Source organism: Caretta caretta, chromosome 14 (assembly GCF_965140235.1).
Source record: "Caretta caretta isolate rCarCar2 chromosome 14, rCarCar1.hap1, whole genome shotgun sequence".
Taxonomy (NCBI): Eukaryota; Metazoa; Chordata; order Testudines; family Cheloniidae; genus Caretta; species Caretta caretta.
The window spans coordinates 7,449,592-7,467,723 of NC_134219.1; the positions used below are offsets into that span (position 1 = coordinate 7,449,592).

Sequence of the window (18,132 nt, forward strand, 5' to 3'; positions counted from 1 at the left end):
AAATAAATAAATAAATACACTGTTTATTTTACCCCAAGATTCCAACTATTGAGACGAGCTTCAAGATCACTGTCATCCAAAGAAATGGTTTTTTTGTGTTGAACTTCCTGGAATATGAAAATGGAGATATTAGAAGAGCAGACAGATATACAATTTCAAGAAACTTTTAGTTTAACTATACTGCCCTCAAAGGAAAAAAAAAATATATGGTCCCATATCAAAAAGAAGAGTTTTGGTCCCCCTTGAAAACTCACTTTCCCCTTCTGAAACCATCCGTCTGGAATTGGGCTGCTGCTGTTCTTGGCTTCAATTCAGGTAGCTCCACCACCTACCTGTTGCTAGATAATTTGTGCCTAACGCTGCTCCCTTTCCATATTCTCAGAATGTAACAAAACAACAAATATAACTGCATTACAAAAGCAGAAAGAACACACCCTCTCTCCCCGCACCCCGCCAAGCAGGTTTCCAGAGTGGAGACTAAAGCTGGCGGGGAATTTTTCAATACATTTTTCTGTCAAATTAGCATTTTCTGTCAAAACTGAAACTTTTGATGGAAACTTATCCATTTTCACTAAACTTTGGTTGGGATGGTTTCTCAGGTCCAGAATGGAATTTTTAATCAACATCAGAGAGATAGCAAAAACCCATCCCAGAATAGCTAATAGCCTAATGGTGAGGGACACACACCTGAAACATGCAGGTTCAAGTCCCTGCTCTATCTGATTCAGAGCAGTGACTTGAACCTGAATCTTCCACATCCCAGGTGAACGCCCAGTTACTGGGATATTCCTATGCTGGGGGGGGGGTGTGAGTTTTTCTCTCACAGTTTTCAGTAAAAGTTTCAAAAGGTCTCAGTTTCGTTCCATGGTGGATGGGAAACAAAATGTCAGAACCTCAGAATTTTTCATGGAACATAATTTTTTTCCCTGTCTGCCTTAGTGATGATCTCCTTCACAGGGAGTGAATTTACAAGATGAGACCAAAATCCACCTTTCCGCAAGGAACTGAGGTATGCCTAGCAATACCCCAAAACAGAGCTAGGTGGGACTAACTCTGACGGGGAACAAGCACACTGACCAGCCACAAAGTAGAGGAAGACTGAAGACAGTGAACTGTAGTATAGAAGAGAGTGGTGATACTGGGCAGAGCAGCCCAGGAACAGAGCCAAGAGGAGCAGCAGACCAGCTCCAGACCAGAAAAGCAGTTTCCAACACTGAGCAATGACTGGTGATTACTGTTGCTTTAGGCTACAAATGTCTTTCACAATGGGTTTCATTGTAGCACAACAGTAACTAATTATTTTATTTAATGCATTAAAAAGACTTCAAAAAAATTATTCCAGACATTTCTATTTCAGTTCTATAATAGAAGTTTAATTGTAGTAAACTACAGTAGTTCGAAAAACAATGCACGGAAGCACGAATTATGATGTCTCATTTGGTTTTGTTAACTAGAAGTTTTTTAAGATCGCATGCAAGCTTCTCTTTGTTCAAAAACGTGTTCTCATTCAGACACCATAACCATGTAGAGATGTGAGCTTTTAGTTCAAGGAATGAACACACAATTGAGGGAGTTCTTTACTTCTTAAGTAAACTCCCTGATTCCTCTACCTGGGACTGAATTATGCCAGAACATCTGCACATCATAGACAATAACATGCTGTTTGTTCCAGGCAGCCAAAACAACCAAACTGTTTGGCAAAGCTAAAAAGAATTATTTTATTTATAGGCTTTTCTATGGCACTCATCACAGAGGTATCTGAAGGCTTGGCTACACAGAGCTTTAGTCACACGAGAGGTGTAAATTCAGTCTGCACTAGCATGTTGCACACTGGCCCACATTCTGGTGTGCACTAAAAGTTCCCTAGTGCACACTAACATAGTACTGTTTGAAACTGGACTACATTAACACGGACCAAAGGAACTTTTAGTGCGCACCAGCAGGGTTCACAAAGGCCAGTTAGCATGCAACATGTTAGCGCAGACTAAAATTTGCACCACTTTTGTGGAAACTAAGGCACTGTGTAGACAACCCCGAGATAACGAAGGAAAGCAAAATGAGATGGCGTGACTTGCTGTGCCACCAGCTTCCTGTGTGACTTTTGTCTAGGCACAGGATCGAGACCTCCTAAATCCCAGCCCAGAGTCTTCAATGTAAGACCATCCTTTTCTTTTATAAAATAGTGTTTCATATTAAACACTTATGTTGCTTCAAATAAAGCAAATACTGGGCAATAAGACACTTTTTTTCAAGTGTCTAGCACCTCTACTAAATTGAAAAACGTGTCAATTACATATGGAATATGATATCACCTACAGTCTAGAGATATCACATTTATGAAGGGAAACAGCATACATATTGACAACTGTATAGTTTCTTAGCAAGAACTTTTGTTTTTAAATTGCTTGTAATTGACATATCATCAAATATTTAGGACTATAAAAGATTCTATATAAAGTCTGTTTAGTCTCTTTCGTTAAGCCATAGTGCTGGTTGTCTAATACTGGATAAAACAATCAGTCCAAAATTAAGTCCTTCAAAAAGGTCAACTATCATTAAATGCAGCCAAAAAAGCCTCAACAGTTTTCTTTAATCTATTATTGAATAATACAAGATGACATCAACAGCAGTTAATTTGCCAAATTGTTTAATGGGAACAATGCAGCTGACCAGCCTTGTTCTTCACTAAATCAGGGTCATCCACCTAGGACAAAGTGCAAGTAATCAGTGTGCATTTTTTTTCTGCAATTGCAGAGCACCTACTTTGGTGAGCTTCAGTCCTTCCCACTGCTGTTTGCTACGTTTCTCTGCCCACACACAGGGATGACTTTTACAATTAGAAATGACAATTTTATAGGGCTACATAAAAATAATTCACTGAAACAAGATCAAATTTATTACAAAAAAGTAAAAAAGCATCTTACAGGTGTCTGCACAGCATGGTTGTCCTCATCTGACCGGTGAGGTGGACTCACAGAATGTGACCTTAATGCTAGCTTCCCATTATACTTGTATCTTTCCCTGTCGTCACAAAACAGTAACAACCAAAATATAAAGAATTCACATCTAATACCATACTGGACAGATATCTTGATCTCAAAATATTTTTAAAGTAATAGATACAAGAGAAAATACTATGTGAGGTTATACAGATTAAAAATAAATTGGTTAACTGAATAAGAGGGAAAATTGTGTTTTTGTAGCATCTAAATTGAAGCATTTTAAAAATAGTGGATTTGGAATGAATTTCTCAAATACTCTTCAAAAATAAATTCACAATATTTAACACATCATGTAATGCTGTGTTATTGCAACATGTTTTCTTTGTTTTTCCTTGTTACATAAATATGGATGTTGGGTAATACGACAATTATTAATTTAGCTAGAATTTTATTCTTCACAATTGTGTACATTTTAATCCATTTACTCCTAAAGAAGATTTGCACTGGCTCAATACTGTTAGGTTTTATTTTGTAATATTAAAAGATTGCATTTTCTAAAAATACCCAGAATTTGCTCCAGGGATAGTGTTTTTAACATCAGAAGACATAGCCTAAAGTTGGTGGGGAAAAAACTTATTTGGAAGTGAATTGTTGATAATATAGAACATCAGAATTCTAACATCATGCACACAACTTCAATTAGACTTGTGATCCTAATTCCCCTAGGTGCTTTTTGAAAATCCCACCCTAAACTGATAATTACATTGTGCATTGAAGATACCTACCAAATTCCTGGGTCTCTACATGTTATACAAAGTAATAACTTTGGAACAATTTCCTAAGTTCAAGGAAAAAAATAAGAAAAGGCTCCACATAATTAATGATGACTAAAACATTTATGGCAGTGGAATAATATTCAGAAACAGAAAGGCTATATTATGAAGCAGCTTGTACTATTGGTGAGATAATTTTCAATTGGTGTCACGAGTAGGGTCACAGTGATATGACAATTATCTTCCATTTATAGCACATTTTATCAGAAGGATCAAAGGGCTTGATAAAACTATACATAGAAATCACTTCATCCAACATGGAAGGGAAATTACACACCATCAGTTATTCTTCTTTGAAGGTATCATTTGATTGGATCCCTGCTCTTTGGTCTCAGATCTCTTACATGAGACAGGTTAGAGTTCTGCTAGTTCTTCAAGATTTTTAACTCCTTATGGCACTGGCAGTTCAGCTCTATTCAGAGCCCAACAGCTGGTAATTCAGTGCCTCAAGAACACTGTTTCAGTTCTTTGATGAGCAGGAAGCACAGAGTTCCCCAAACCCAAATGTTAAATGTGATAGCTGACAAAAGAATATTTATGCTGTTCAGACAACCACTTGGGACAGGGATGGGACACTCTGCCAGTGGGTTTCACAGATATTTGCTGAGAGCAAAGGAATGGTGAGACTCAGAAGTCTTGGATTCTATTCCAGGCTCTGGAAGTCTTGTGGCACAGACTTTTCTACCTGCTATCAGTTACCCCTTTAGCTCACGTGGGAGAGATATGTGTGGTGGAGCTAAAGATTCCAACCCTGCAGATTACCCATGTGGGTGTTAATATGATGCCACTTGATGGAATTTGTATGTTCAGTTTCCTCTTTCAAAAACCTAGGAAATTACATACAAAAAAATTCTTTAAAAAGAATATTACTATGGTTGCAAAGTCAAGCACTCAAAAGCTAGGAAATGCCAGAATTAAGGTTGCCTGAAACCCATCTGATGAGAAGGGACATAAATGTGAAGACTAAATTCCAAATCTTAAAATCTTACATTTGGTCTGTGTTAAATTACAGCTATGGAAACACGGACATCCAAAATATTGATAATAAAGCAATTACAATCCTTTGAATTATGAGGTTATAGAAGAAGTCTGAAAAGATCATGGATAGACGAAGTAACCAACAAAAGGGTACTGGAGATGACTGGAACTCAGCAAATGCTAGTCAGAAATGCTATGAAAAGAAAGATTCAATTTGCAGGGCAAATTTTAAGAAGTTCAGCAGTTGATACATGTTATGGGCACTGGAAGAGAAAGCGGACGACAGAAGAACACTAAGCAGAAAAAGATGATCTTGGTCAGATGAGGTGGTATAAATGATGGATCAAAAGGATTATTTATCCACAAATTGATTAGCAGAGGATCACACAGAATGGGCTACCATGGTTGCAAACCTCCAGTAACGGAGATGCCACATAAGAGGAAGAAGAGTGTAAGCTTAATTCAGCCCCCTATATGTGTGCTTTATGATACAGTCTTTAATTACATGATCGCATACTAATTTTTCCACAGGACCCCTGCTTCATTCAGTGTGAATGATGGACCTTCTCTGGAGCTGAATAAGGGCTGTCTTGTCTGTAGGATCCCTACCTGATTTGTTACAGAAGCTCGGAAGGTATGCAGTGAATGAGGCAAGGGTCTGCAGGAAGAGAAAGGGCAGTCTTATGATAAAGACAGTGGAATGCTGCCCTGGAGAACTGACTTCTTTTCTTGCTTCTGCCACAGAGTTCCTACATGATGCCAATCAAGTCACTTAAGACAAACTTTTCAGAGGTGGTCATTAATTGTGTATGCCTCACATACTGGATGCGCAACTTGACATCCTGCAATCTGATTGACAAAAGGGCCGAGCACTCACAACTGCAAATAAAGTCAATGGCAGCTACCCTCTGATCATATGAAGTGCTATATAATGCTAAGTACTCCAAAAAATTAGGTCCAAGGTGTCTTTTTACCTTAATATCTCTTAGCCTCAGTTCTCCTTCTGTGAAATGGAGATAAACAATACCGCCTCATCTCACAGGGGTCTTGTGAAAACAGATTCATTACTGTTTATGAAGCACTCAGATAATATAGTGGAGAATGCCACAGAAAAGTCCATGAGGAAATTAATAATTCTGTGTTCAGAGCACCCTATGAGGCAAGAGTCCTCTGGAAAAAAAATTGTATGTGTTAATTTAATTAAAACTATCACAATGTATATGCACAAGGGGGCTGAATTAAGGTTGCATGGCAGCTTAATTAACATTTGGGAAGTCTTCCGAGACCCTAAAATGAAACTGCTTGTGAAATTCTTCCCTCTTACCCTTCCCCCTCCCCCGCGGTTCAGAAGGCCTGTGCAACACTTAAGACTTCTTAAAAGAAGTGGTACATTGGGCCGTTGCATGTCTTTTACATAGAGTTTTCTATGATAATCGCAGTGTATTACTGTTACTCCTGCAAAGAGTAGCATGGCATTTTTAACAACACAGTCAGTATCTCTATACAAGAAAGACAGAATACTAAGCAACTGAGGGCCCACTAACAGCAGTCAGACACTAATTCATCACTAACCAAGAAAAGATGCACACCCCATACTTATTCATTACCATCATTTCCTGCAGTACAATATGAAGCAGAAGCCAAAAAAGACAAATCGAACTTTTGAACTACAACCAACACTCACAACAAACATTGTCCTTTTTCTGAAACTATTACACATCAAATTCTTCTGCCCCAGACAAGTTATTAGGGTAATCAAAATATTTTAATTGTGCCCCTAACATTTGTTAAACCATATTTTTTCATAACATTTTACCAAGCTGCTAGAATCATAATAGTTAGAATTGAAATGCCCAGTTTTATAATTTGTCATTTCTTTGCACAAAAATGTAGTGCTTACACATTTGTGTTTCTTAATTATGATTCAAGAGTTATAAATATGGTAAAAAAAGACTTAATTATATCATGCAAGATAAAAATGTTCCTGTTTTAGTCATCTAGCAGTATGAACGTTCAAAAGGTGAAAAAAACAGTCAAATTTATTTGAAAAGAGAGACTTTAAATCACAGTTGCTGTCTGAACCTTATACATAATGGAGACCAAAAACATCATTTATGACACTTGCATTATGGAAGCCCTTCATAGAGAGCTGTAGGCAAAATTTCTATCCTGTTTTAATAATGTATTAAAACAACAAAAACCCCTTTGTTTAAAAATTAAACATTATTTAAATATTAAACATTCGATTTTCTTTTAATTGTTAAACAGATTACGAAAACAAGTTAGAAATGTATGTACTGTCTATTACACAGAGCTCCCATAAGGCCCATGTCACAAATGATGTCAGCTTAAAGTAACAATATCCTCTGCTTTTTTAAAAGCATACAACCCAACTTCCACAGCTCATGACTTCTTGCCATAGGAATGCCTAGAGTATCAATACAGATCTTGTATGTGGTGCTGAAATAAATGTTGCTCTTTCAAAGGTTATTATACTAGGAAAAACCTACAAAACAATGTGCTGCAGTGTTCTTATCACTGTAAGATCAAATACATGGACTATAGATTGGGAGAAAAAAATATAAACAGAAAATTAGGAAAAAGACACACAGAGAAAAAACTCTCCTTTAAAACCGTACGTATATTTCCAGGATAAGGTCTAAATACCACAGGAAGGAATAACCTTTTGATATTGCAGTAGTGCCCAGAGGCTGCAATCAAGATCAGGACCCCACTGTGACAGGTAATGTATGAACACAAAGGGAGAAGCAATCCCTACCCCAAAGAGCTTACAATCTTGTTTGATTTCTTACTATCACTGAAGATGAATGAATCCATAAGATGGAACTCTGCCTGAATGACTATTTCTAGGCCCTAGTACTAGCCCTGGCCACGCCGAAGAACTATGGCAGCTCACAAATAAACACACAGAATAGAACATTTAAATTCAAGTGAGAGCCACAGAGAAGGCACGAGGGCAAAGGAAGAAAAAAGGTGAAAATAGCAAGATCAGTGGTTATACACCAAGGATTGTGGAAATTTTAAGGGCTCTTATCTTTCCTCCTCTTTATTTCTCATAGACAAGACAACAGACGTAAGATTTTAGAACAGACCCAAATGCAGCGAAGTAGGTTATTTGGTAAACAATTTTGAGACAGGCATTCTAAACATAAAGGGTAGCACAGAATAAGGTATGGGAACTGTAAGAGAAGGAAAAGAAACAAGCATTGAGACTGGCATCACTAAGGAGCATAAGAGCGGAGGAAAAGCTACAAGAGAGAGGGTCAGAAACACAAGCACATGCTGACCATTGTAAGATCTAGAAGGCAAGGACAAGAAGTTTGAAATTAATGTTAAGTTTCATGGGGAACCAGTAATTTAAAAGGGTAGGAGTGGAGAGTAACATGGTCAAAGCAATGGGCCAGAAGTGTGTTTCACCAGTTTCAGTTCATGTCAGCCTCACTTACTGGAGGGGGTAGGGACAGTCCTGAAAAGGACAAGAGTGCAGTATTTAAGCAAGAAGATGATTAGGGCACTGACAAGAACTTTGTCCACCAGAGAAAAAAAAGACAGGGTGTATTTTTAGAACAAATCCGTGGAGTAAAAAGTGTCAGAATTGAGTCACAACCTGTATATGTGAAGGAATGGGAGAGATGAAGCTAAGTCTCATGTTATGGGCTCGAGTCCCAGGCAGAATGGCTATAATCTATATCATAATGGAGAATGGAAGTAAAGAATGGAGGATCTTGGAGAAAAAAGTATAAGGCTGGCTTTGGCCATGTTACGTTTGAGGTTATAGAGAAGAATCTTTCTATGTACAGCACAAATCCATTCACATAAAGATAAAAATATATCCCCTTAATCAACGTACCTACTAACAAATGGCCACGTACTATTTAAGTCAAGTTAGATTATTAAAATACCTTACATTCTTTACCTCCCAGCAAAAAATTCAGCTGTGAGTTATGCCAAGAGATGCTGAGATGAATTAAGAGTTTACGAAGAGAGACACAATTGTTGGATGTACAGTATAAATTAGTCACTTCTATGAAAACTGAAACACAAACCAACTTTCCATGAGGAAAACAGTCCCAGCTTTCATCTAAGCAGCAAGGAACATTGAAATGTACCAACTGGAGCGTACCTTTCTTCTGGCATCAGTAAATATCAATAAAGTGTGAGGATAAACAATAGCAATTGCAGTGCACTGAATGGTTTGGATAAACAAAAGCTAGGAGGAAAAAGAACAAAAGGAATATAAAAATGCAAAGACTGTCTCCAGTGATTCATAACATTCCTACCCTTAACAGAATTTTATTCTGCCAGGATTTATTTTATATTGCAAGACAACAAATCTTTATGTGTATGTAAATCTATATTTTATCTCAATACAGGCTGTTTCTTTTCAGGTTATGTGATGGCTAGATAAAGCTTCAGGTTAAAAAAAAAAACAACCCAGATGTCATGTTCAATCTTAGCCACAAAAGATTACTCAAGTATTTTAAAACTGGAAAAATGTGTTCAGATATACTTTAGGCACCTCTTAGCTATTTTTAAGTGGACCTTTAAAAAGAAGCAGCATTGCTCTGTTTTAGAAGTAGAAGCTTTAAAAAGGGCTCTCTCTAAGTGGGACTGTTGCTTAGCCTTAATCAAACCATACAGGACATAAGGGGGAGTCCCTTTGCAGTTTTCCCTGTTCACCTCTGGAAGTAGTAGACAAGGGTGCCATTTCCCCCTTCTCTGCCAATGCAGGTGGACAGGGAGTGGCCACAGCCTTGATTCCAACCTCATCACCCCAAGCCAGCCAGGACAGTGGACTGGCATGGGAATAGGAAGTAATTTTCTACTGATAAAGGAGAGTAGCAAATGATTTCCTACGAGGAACCAGGTGGGAGAACATGTGGGTTCCTCCTAGAGTGGTGCAACACAACAGGACTGGGTTTAAGGCATAATCTAGACATCTATAAACAAATAAAATCTACTAATTCAGTTTGAAAGGTCAGATTTCTATTAAAATCTAACCATGCAATACTAGTTTAAATCTACCTTCCCAATTTTTGAAATGAAAACCTTTTTTGTCCCATCGAGTCCAGCATTACACAATCCCACTCTGGCGGGAAAAAAAAAATCTGACAATCTGCATTTATTTTACAAGTGTAACAGGTAAGTAGGCTCCTACGAAAAACAGCCATTTCCATAAGCAAAATAGCATATACACACAGAGTACAAAAACAACAGAGTACGGCAGGCCAACAAGTGCTCTTTTACTCTGATTTTTAAAAGGGAGGTGGTAATCTTGGGTTATGTTACTCAAACCGGAGTTTTAGTTGCTCTCAAAACCATAATTCATAAACATATTTCTTTGACATAAATGGCTTATTTTTTAAAATGTCTTCAGAAACTTCTACAGTCTACCTGGAAGAATTAAATTACCAATAGTAGGATAACAGAATATTCATCAAAGCTAAAACATACTGCTTATCCACATAGGTCACATTAATAAACATTCTCTAGTACAAAGAAAAGGAGGTTTTGCTTTATGACATAGAATGGAACAAGCTCGCCATCTGCTGGCCATTACAATAAATTGCAGAGGCACTAAGAACACTGAAAAAGGTTCACACTTTTAATATTTATTTACTGAGGACTGACAGCATGTTCACCACTGTAAAAACAAAGGAAGACATGGTCCCTGCCCCCAAAGAGCTAACAAAGAAATACAGACACATTTTACGTCAACTATTCCCATGAAATATTGTTTCTTTTTACAGATAAGGAAACTCCATTTGGCCCTTCCTTACCCCTTGCATAGCTCAAATGTTTTAAATATTTTCTCTTTTGTATTCAGTTTATGTGAAGTGGAAACTCGCTCTTTATGAATTTAACACGTAACTCAGAAGAAATGCCAAGTGTAAAAGTAACCCAGGTTTTCTCCTCCATTTTTTTCGTCTTCAAAAATTTAATGAACAAATTAAAGTTTTTCCCCCACACACAACACAGATGTGTTCTTTCAATGATTACCCATTTCTAGAAGTTAGTATCTTATGCTCTTGATTGCCTGCTAGCCACTAGCTGCAGACTAACACTACACTGCCAAAGAACACTGTCCTGCTTTACAGGACAACATGGTTTTAAAGCACTTGGAAGAGAGGAAGGTGATCAGGAACAGTCAACATGGATTCACCAAGGGCAAGTCATGCCTGACCAACCTGACTGCCTTCTATGATGAGATAACTGGCTCTGTAGATATGTGGGAAAGCGGTGGACGTGATATACCTTGACTTTAGCAAAGCTTTTGATATGATCTCCCGCAGTGTTGGGGACCCCAGGGCATAGCCACTAGTTAAGTCGAGGGGATGGAAGGCCATAAGGGTCGAGGAAGTCTCCCTGCTCTAGGCCTAAGGGCTTCTTGTCAACCCCCCTTAACGGAACTCAGGCCTAGCTGGTTTGAGTAAGCCCTTTTGCTCTTAAAACAATGTTGCAGCCGCAGATAACACCTTATAGTATAAGGTTTGCTGACGCCAAGTTAACAGGAGGAGACAGCTTCAAGGCCAGACAGCTTCAAGGCCAGACAGGATGTGCTGGTTGTTTAAGTTGCTAGGAATGCTTGTTAGAGGTTGCAGGAAATAAACATTGTTGTAACCCATATAAGGAAGGCAGAGTATTTGTGCAAAGCTTTGATTGGCTGATGTGTAGTGCAGCAGCATTAAGGAATATAAAGTGTGTGTAATGACCTGCTCTAATGTGCAGGATTTGAGATTTCTTTCCCTGTACCTTTCCTTGGAATTCCAAATAAACTTTTCTACTTCTCCACCCCGTTGTGATTATTGGGTAACGCACACCGGGCAATGAACCCCTGCTGTTGCTTGCCTCAGGCACGCTCTGCCGGCAACAGCACTATTCTTGCCAGCTAGTTAAAGAAGTATGGACTGGATGAATGGACTACCAGGTGGATAGAAAGCTGGCTAGACTGTCGGGCTCAACGGGTAGTGATCAACAGCTCGACGTCTAGCTGACACCCAGTATCAAGCTGAGTGCCCCAGAAGTCGGTCCTGGGGCCAGTTTTGTTCAACATCTTCATTAATGATCTAGATGATGGGATGGATTGGACCCTTCAGGAAGTTCACAGGTGACACTAAGCTGGAGGGAGAGGTAGATACGCTGGAGGGTAGGGAGAGGGTCCAGAGTGGTGATGAGGTTCAACAAGGACAAGTGCAGAGTACTGCACTTAGGATGGAAGACTCCCATGCACTGCTACAGGCTGGGGTCCAACTGGCTAAGTAGAAGTTCAGCAGAAAAGGACCTGGGGATTACAGTGGACAAGAAGCTGGATATGAGTCAATAGCATGCCCTCATTGCCAAGAAGGCTAAAGGCATATTGGGCTGCATTAGGAGGAGCATTGCCAGCAGATGGAGGGAAGTGATTATTTCCCTCTATTCAGCACTGGTAAGGCCACATCTGGAGTATTGGGTCCAGTTTTGGGGCCCTCACTACAGAAAGGATGTGGACAAATTGGAAAAAGTCCAGTGAAAGGCAACAAAAATGATTAGGGGGCTGGGACACATGACTTATGAGGAGAGGCTGAGGGAACTGGTCTTATTTAATCTGCATAAGAGAAAAGCGAGGGGGGGGATTTGATAGCAGCCTTCAACTACCTGAAGGGGGGGTTCCAAAAAGGATGGAGCTAGGTTGTTCTCAGTGGTGGCAGATGACAGAACAAGGAGCAATGGTCTCAAGTTGCAGCGGGGGAGGTCTAAATTGGATATTAGGAAAAACTATTTCACTAGGAGGGTGGTGAAGCACTGGGATGGGTTACCTAGGGAGATGGTGGAATCTCCTTCCTTTATGGTTTTTAAGGCCCGGCTTGACAAAGCCCTGGCTGGGATGTTTTAGTTGGGGTTGGTCCTGCTTTGAGCAGGGGGTTGTACTAGATGACCTCTTGATGTCTCTTCTAACCCTAATCTATGATTCTATGAAAAGTGGCTTTGAAAAAAATTGTCATAATGGAGTTCCACATTTACTGTCACAATTAATATTTAATTTGCTCAGTTTAGAAGTAGAATGAGGCTTATTTAATTACCATCATGGGAAACACAGATTGAGATCTGAAACTTACGTTATGCTCTTTTTGCATCATGTATCTTCACTTGCTATAAAGATTACGAGGCCAAATGCTGCTCTTTACTTACACCCATGAAACCCTGTTGTCCTCGGAGGGTATCCTCAGTGTTGTCTGTGCAACTCTGTTCTCTGTGGTTGCACAGGCTTAACTAGATGCGTAATCTGGGCAGATGGCCTGGCACTTAGAATTTAGTTAACAATTCTTCTGCTGATGTGAAAGTCAGAAAAAGCAACAGTTTCATAATGCCTGAACTGGGTTGATTCTACAGGGAGAACATTAGTAAAAGGTTTCCTCCCTCTCCCCTCTAAAGTTAGCAGATATAGTAAGTAAGTAAGCAAGCAGATACCTGAATACACACAGAGACCAGCTCTAATGAGTAAAGGGGGATCATTTTTACAATCACTGAACAGACTGTTTGGAACTTTAGAGGGATTCTCAGGTACCAGATGCAACCACAACAGCTGCCAACTATGGTCTAGAAATATATCTTAGTGTTATGTAGCCACACAGGAAAGTAAGTGAGGTAAAGACTCTCCACCACCACACATCCCCGTGCAGTTGCATAGGACCTATCTGGATCTTGGGTACAGATATGGGTAGAGAGAAGGGGTTGCGCTCCCTGATATTTCACCCTGCAAGCAAGTTGGAGGAAAGAGAAAAGGTAGGCTGAAAGTAGATGGAGGTATGGGCTCCAGCCACATCACCCACAAGTTGAATACCAGAGTTGGTTGGATGCAAGAGAGGAGGAGTATGCTGCATCTTGTACAGTGCTAACGAAACCTGTTTCAACACCTATTCAGCCCCACTCTCAGAACAAAAGGGGAGCTACAGAGGAATCGTGTCTCAGAGGGGCATCTCTAAAGCACAAAGCCTTTCTGGTTCTATTTTTAGGGTGACACAGCCACACACCACCCCATATTCAAGGGTGGCCAAGCCTAAAAGTTAATCTAGCCATATGTATTTTATTTTCCTTTGCTATTTAGACATTTCTTTTTGGGAAGACGTGTCAAGATGTTTGATCAAACCTAGAGGAGTAACATGGTAGTGCCGGGACTCTCATGGCAACTGCTGATATTCTAACTCTGTGCTTGGCATCTACACTCAAGATAAGAAATCCATATCAGTGAGCATGAGTGAAGGCAACTGAAAGACCAACTAAGAGTATCAAATGTGATACACGTGTTATCTCAGGTTTAATGGACATTAAGACATACCCAAATTTTAAGTCACTGTTAGAAGGAAGTGAAGCCATCTGGTAAAATGTTTAGCCCCTAAGTGACTGACTTAGGAGCCAAAAAATCACGTTTACTTTTCTATAGACTTTCAATAAGACTTCTGAAAGTTTTACTCCTCACCTATCAAATTATGCCTGGGTTAAAAAAAAATGTAGCCTCCACAGGCAAAAACATTTGAGTAAGATGAGAGAAAAATAATGGATTTAAAAACCAAAGGCCCAGTGTTGTGCAAATGAATGAGAGGTAAAATACTGAAATCTTCTAGCAAAAATGTCAGATTCGACTGTGCCTAGCATTGAGCACCTAAATCAACAGTTAATCATCTAAATAAAAATGATGTGGGTGCTCAGTGCCTTTGAAAATTGGGTATCTAGGGTGAAATCATGGCCCTACTGAAATCAGTGGCAAAACACCCACTGAAATCAATGGAGCCAGGATTTCACTCCTAATTGTAGCAGTTAGTTAGTAATTTGTTAGTCTCTAAGGTGCCACAAGTACTCCTTTTCTTTTTACTCCTAATTGTAAGTATCCAGACTTGAAAATTTTGGCCAATCTTTGCTATCAGAGCACAGCCCACCTTTGAACTACTGCACTGATAGAAAATGTCTGCTAGCAGAACACAGGAGGATGTTCCACAGTCTTACACAGGATTTATACACGAAAGAGCTGCTTAACAGAGCCCCAAGAAAAAGACTTCAAAAAGACTGCATCTTTAATAATAAAAAATAAAAAAGGGCTAGCACACAAACAGCATAATCTAAAATGTCATTAGAAATGCCTCACATACAAAAAGGTCTAAGTAAAGGAAGATTTTATAAAGTGATCAAAAACACACTAAGGGGGAAAAATCTTTTAAGATTAAAAGAGGTTTTTCAAAGGACAAGTAGAAGTGGTTGTAAAATTTATGAGGCAGCATTAAACTTCAGTTCCAATTTGCAATAAATTATTCACCATAAAAATATACATGTGAAATAAAAGTTTCTTGTGCACTTTTCTGTTTGTTTAGCAGGTTTTATATTTATTAATTTGTGCTGGATCAACTGGAAGTGATAAAACTACACCAGCTGACATCTCAAATATTACCTCACCCTCATATGTATGGTTAGAGGAAGAGCTACAGATTTAGGGACAACTGCAGAAGAATTTGCAGTTTGCAGAAGAATACAGGCCAGGACAGCATGCTTCCTTACATGCATGAATTAAATATTTAATATTAAATAAATAAGGGAGACTTAAGTAAATATATCTTTCTAACAAAGAACATATCAATAAAACAAATCCAAATGGCATTTCTAGTCAAAACATCACATTTGCCAAGGTAACCAATTTGCTAAAAGAGGAACGTAAGTTTTATATTTAGTTCATTAAGGAAAGTCAGGTTAGGCACCCAGAGATCTGACAGCTGATCAATACTCTCAGCAACTGCAAGTGTCAATCTGGAGACCTCACTGTAATTCAGAGAGCTGTTCCCAAAGCTCCGAAAGTGATTATATTAAAAAGTTTCCTGCAGAAGTCAACTCATCAACTGTTTTTCCATATTACTAGACTATCCCTCACATCAATAGATGATTTGTTCCTTTTTCACTTCCATTATTTAGTTAAAACTATTTTCCAGTGTCATGGACAAAAGAGATTTCACACAATAATAAAGAGGTCTATTACTAAATTATATGTCAAAAAGCTTGGAGCACAAAACAAACTGAAGACAGAAGTAAGATCAACACAATATACACATCTTGTTTAATTTAACATAATGTCATAAGATGATTCCTGTTCTAAACCATGTATTTTGATCAGTAATGTCCTAAATAATTGCCCAGAACCAGTGTATTCCCCAAGATCCCGAATCTTGGGAGACCTGCAAGAGAAACTGCACTGATTTCAAGGCCTCTCCTTGACTCTGCCTGTGTGACTCCACTGGATCTGCCTACTTCCACCCTAAGTCCTAATCAAGGCATCCAAAGTTAACTCCCTCTGAGGCCTTGGATTTTTCGGTTCAGTGTACCTATCTGTCAAATTATGTAAAATATTCACTTACACTCATCACAAGAGTGTTGTGAGGATTTTCTGATCTCTAAAGGGTTTGAAGAATGCACTTATCAGAAGTGGAGTATGCACCCTCCACCTATAGTTAAGGTTGACCAACACTTTCTATTAAAAGACCCTGCTTTCAGTTGCTTATAAAAAACTTTGCCAAACTTTAACCATTCAGGCTGAAATTTTCCTTGCTGGCTATCTGCTTTAGGTTGAAGGTTTTGTTTTTGTTTTTTTAACTTCAGCAAAAACCGTTCAACTGTTTCTCAGAGCAAGACTAGGAAAAACAAATTGTTCTGCCCATGGGAATAAAAATTCTTACAATCATTTTGCTGAGAAGTTCTAACACCTCCATGCTTTGGATCAGGGACTTAAAATTGGCAGAGAGGACACACTGGTGTGAGGGATGTACCTTTTGCCATTTCTGTGATCTCCATCAAACTGCCCAAACATAGCCAAATTATAAGCTTCCCAAAAGTTTCAGTTTGCACATGCTCAGTAGAGACTTGTTAGAGTTTGGCTGCTAAATTTCCTAAGAGTCTGCACTGAGCATGCTCCGAGTCCAGGGCTCCTCCGGAGGGTAGGCTTTTCCCTGCAATTGCTCTTCTTGGCTGTGGAAGGCCACTGTGGAGCCAGGCACAGGAACCGAAAACAAGGAGACTCTCTCTTGTGCTTCTCAATGCTCAGGGTACAAGGAGTAAGAGGAAACAGAATGATTTGAATACCTGGCAAAGGGAGGTAAGGGAAGAAGAAGGAGGATTGTAAAAGCCAGAGAGTGGGAGAGAGGAAAGGGCAGGAAGACTGAATTGGAGCAGTGGGGGAGAGGGGAATAGTTTGTGATCATGTAATTAAAGATTATCATGGTGCTTACTCACAAAGGGCCAAATTCACATTGTATAGGCAACCTTAATTCTGACATTTCCAAACTTTTGAGTGATTGACTTTGCAACCTTAACGTTCTTTTAACATATTGTTATTATACACAAAAAACTAGCACTTTACAGTAAGATTATGTTCAATTCAACATGTTAATAAGCATTATTTAAAGTTCAGATTTTTAATTCTTACCTATGGGCAAGTGGTGATGCTACCAAAGCTGACTCCTCTCTAGAAGAGAATTTCCACGATTCCTCCAGTTTCGATTCACTTGTTCCTAGTTCTCCCATGACCCAGTCAGGTAAAGCTTCTGGGCTCCCACTCTGTGCTCTCGTTGAATTTGGTTCATCAAAATAGATTGACTATATTTAAAAAAAATTAAAGATACAGTAAATCGGAAAAGATTAACATTGTAAGATCTAGACTTTTAAAAAAAACAGGAATATATGCACCCTTCTTTATCATTATCATCACTTGCTTGTGGTTTGGTAGCAGCATAAAGAATGCAATTCCATTTCCACTACAGTCAAAGGGAGTTTGCCAGTAAGTTCAATGAGTGCATGAATGGATGCTTAAAATAGGGGGCCAAGAATATTGAGTCCCGGATATAAGGGAAAATAGTTATAAGTTTACATAGCACTTATTATTACCACAGAACATCTTTGCACAGCCTGTATTACTGATAGCTAACAAAACTGTTCTATGAACAGTGTCATAAATTGCTAACTAACTCTGAAGAGCAGAACCAGGCTTAGTTACATACCATGTTAGTGACCAACCTTCCTGCACTAATCCAGCACCTTATGATCCAGACCCGATTGCCTCTTCCAGTAGTAAGATTCACAGCCCAATCCTCCAACCCCAGCATTCCCATTACCTTGGGGCCCTGCTCAACATGAAGCCATCCTCAACACACACAGAGAACATTGTTCTAAAACATTAATTATTTTTAGGTTTTGACATTCAAGTTGGGGAGGGAAGAGGAAAGAACAAACAAGGAAAAAAAAAATCTTTGGATGGCCTAAGAGATCAGAGATGGTTAGTTTAGTATAGAAAATCATCAATATTTTCTCAATCCAATAATCAATTTATTATTGTTTAACCCAAACAT

General features: G+C 38.9%; 1 protein-coding gene across 7 annotated transcripts in view; it reads right to left on the minus strand.

Annotated features, from left to right (window-relative positions):
* Positions 1 to 18,132, minus strand: part of CEP112 (centrosomal protein 112) — a 361,941-nt gene that overhangs the window by 336,476 nt on the left and 7,333 nt on the right. For all 7 annotated transcript variants that reach the window (XR_007352397.2, XM_048817467.2, XM_048817466.2 and 4 more), the window contains 3 exons: positions 17,214 to 17,383; positions 2,925 to 3,021; positions 33 to 107 (listed from right to left, as the gene is read on the minus strand). Coding sequence is in view for 6 of the 7 variants with exons in the window: in XM_048817467.2 (XP_048673424.2) it covers positions 33 to 107; positions 2,925 to 3,021; positions 17,214 to 17,383 (342 nt within the window). In the remaining variant the exon portion in view is untranslated. The remainder of the gene's footprint in view (positions 1 to 32; positions 108 to 2,924; positions 3,022 to 17,213; positions 17,384 to 18,132) is intronic.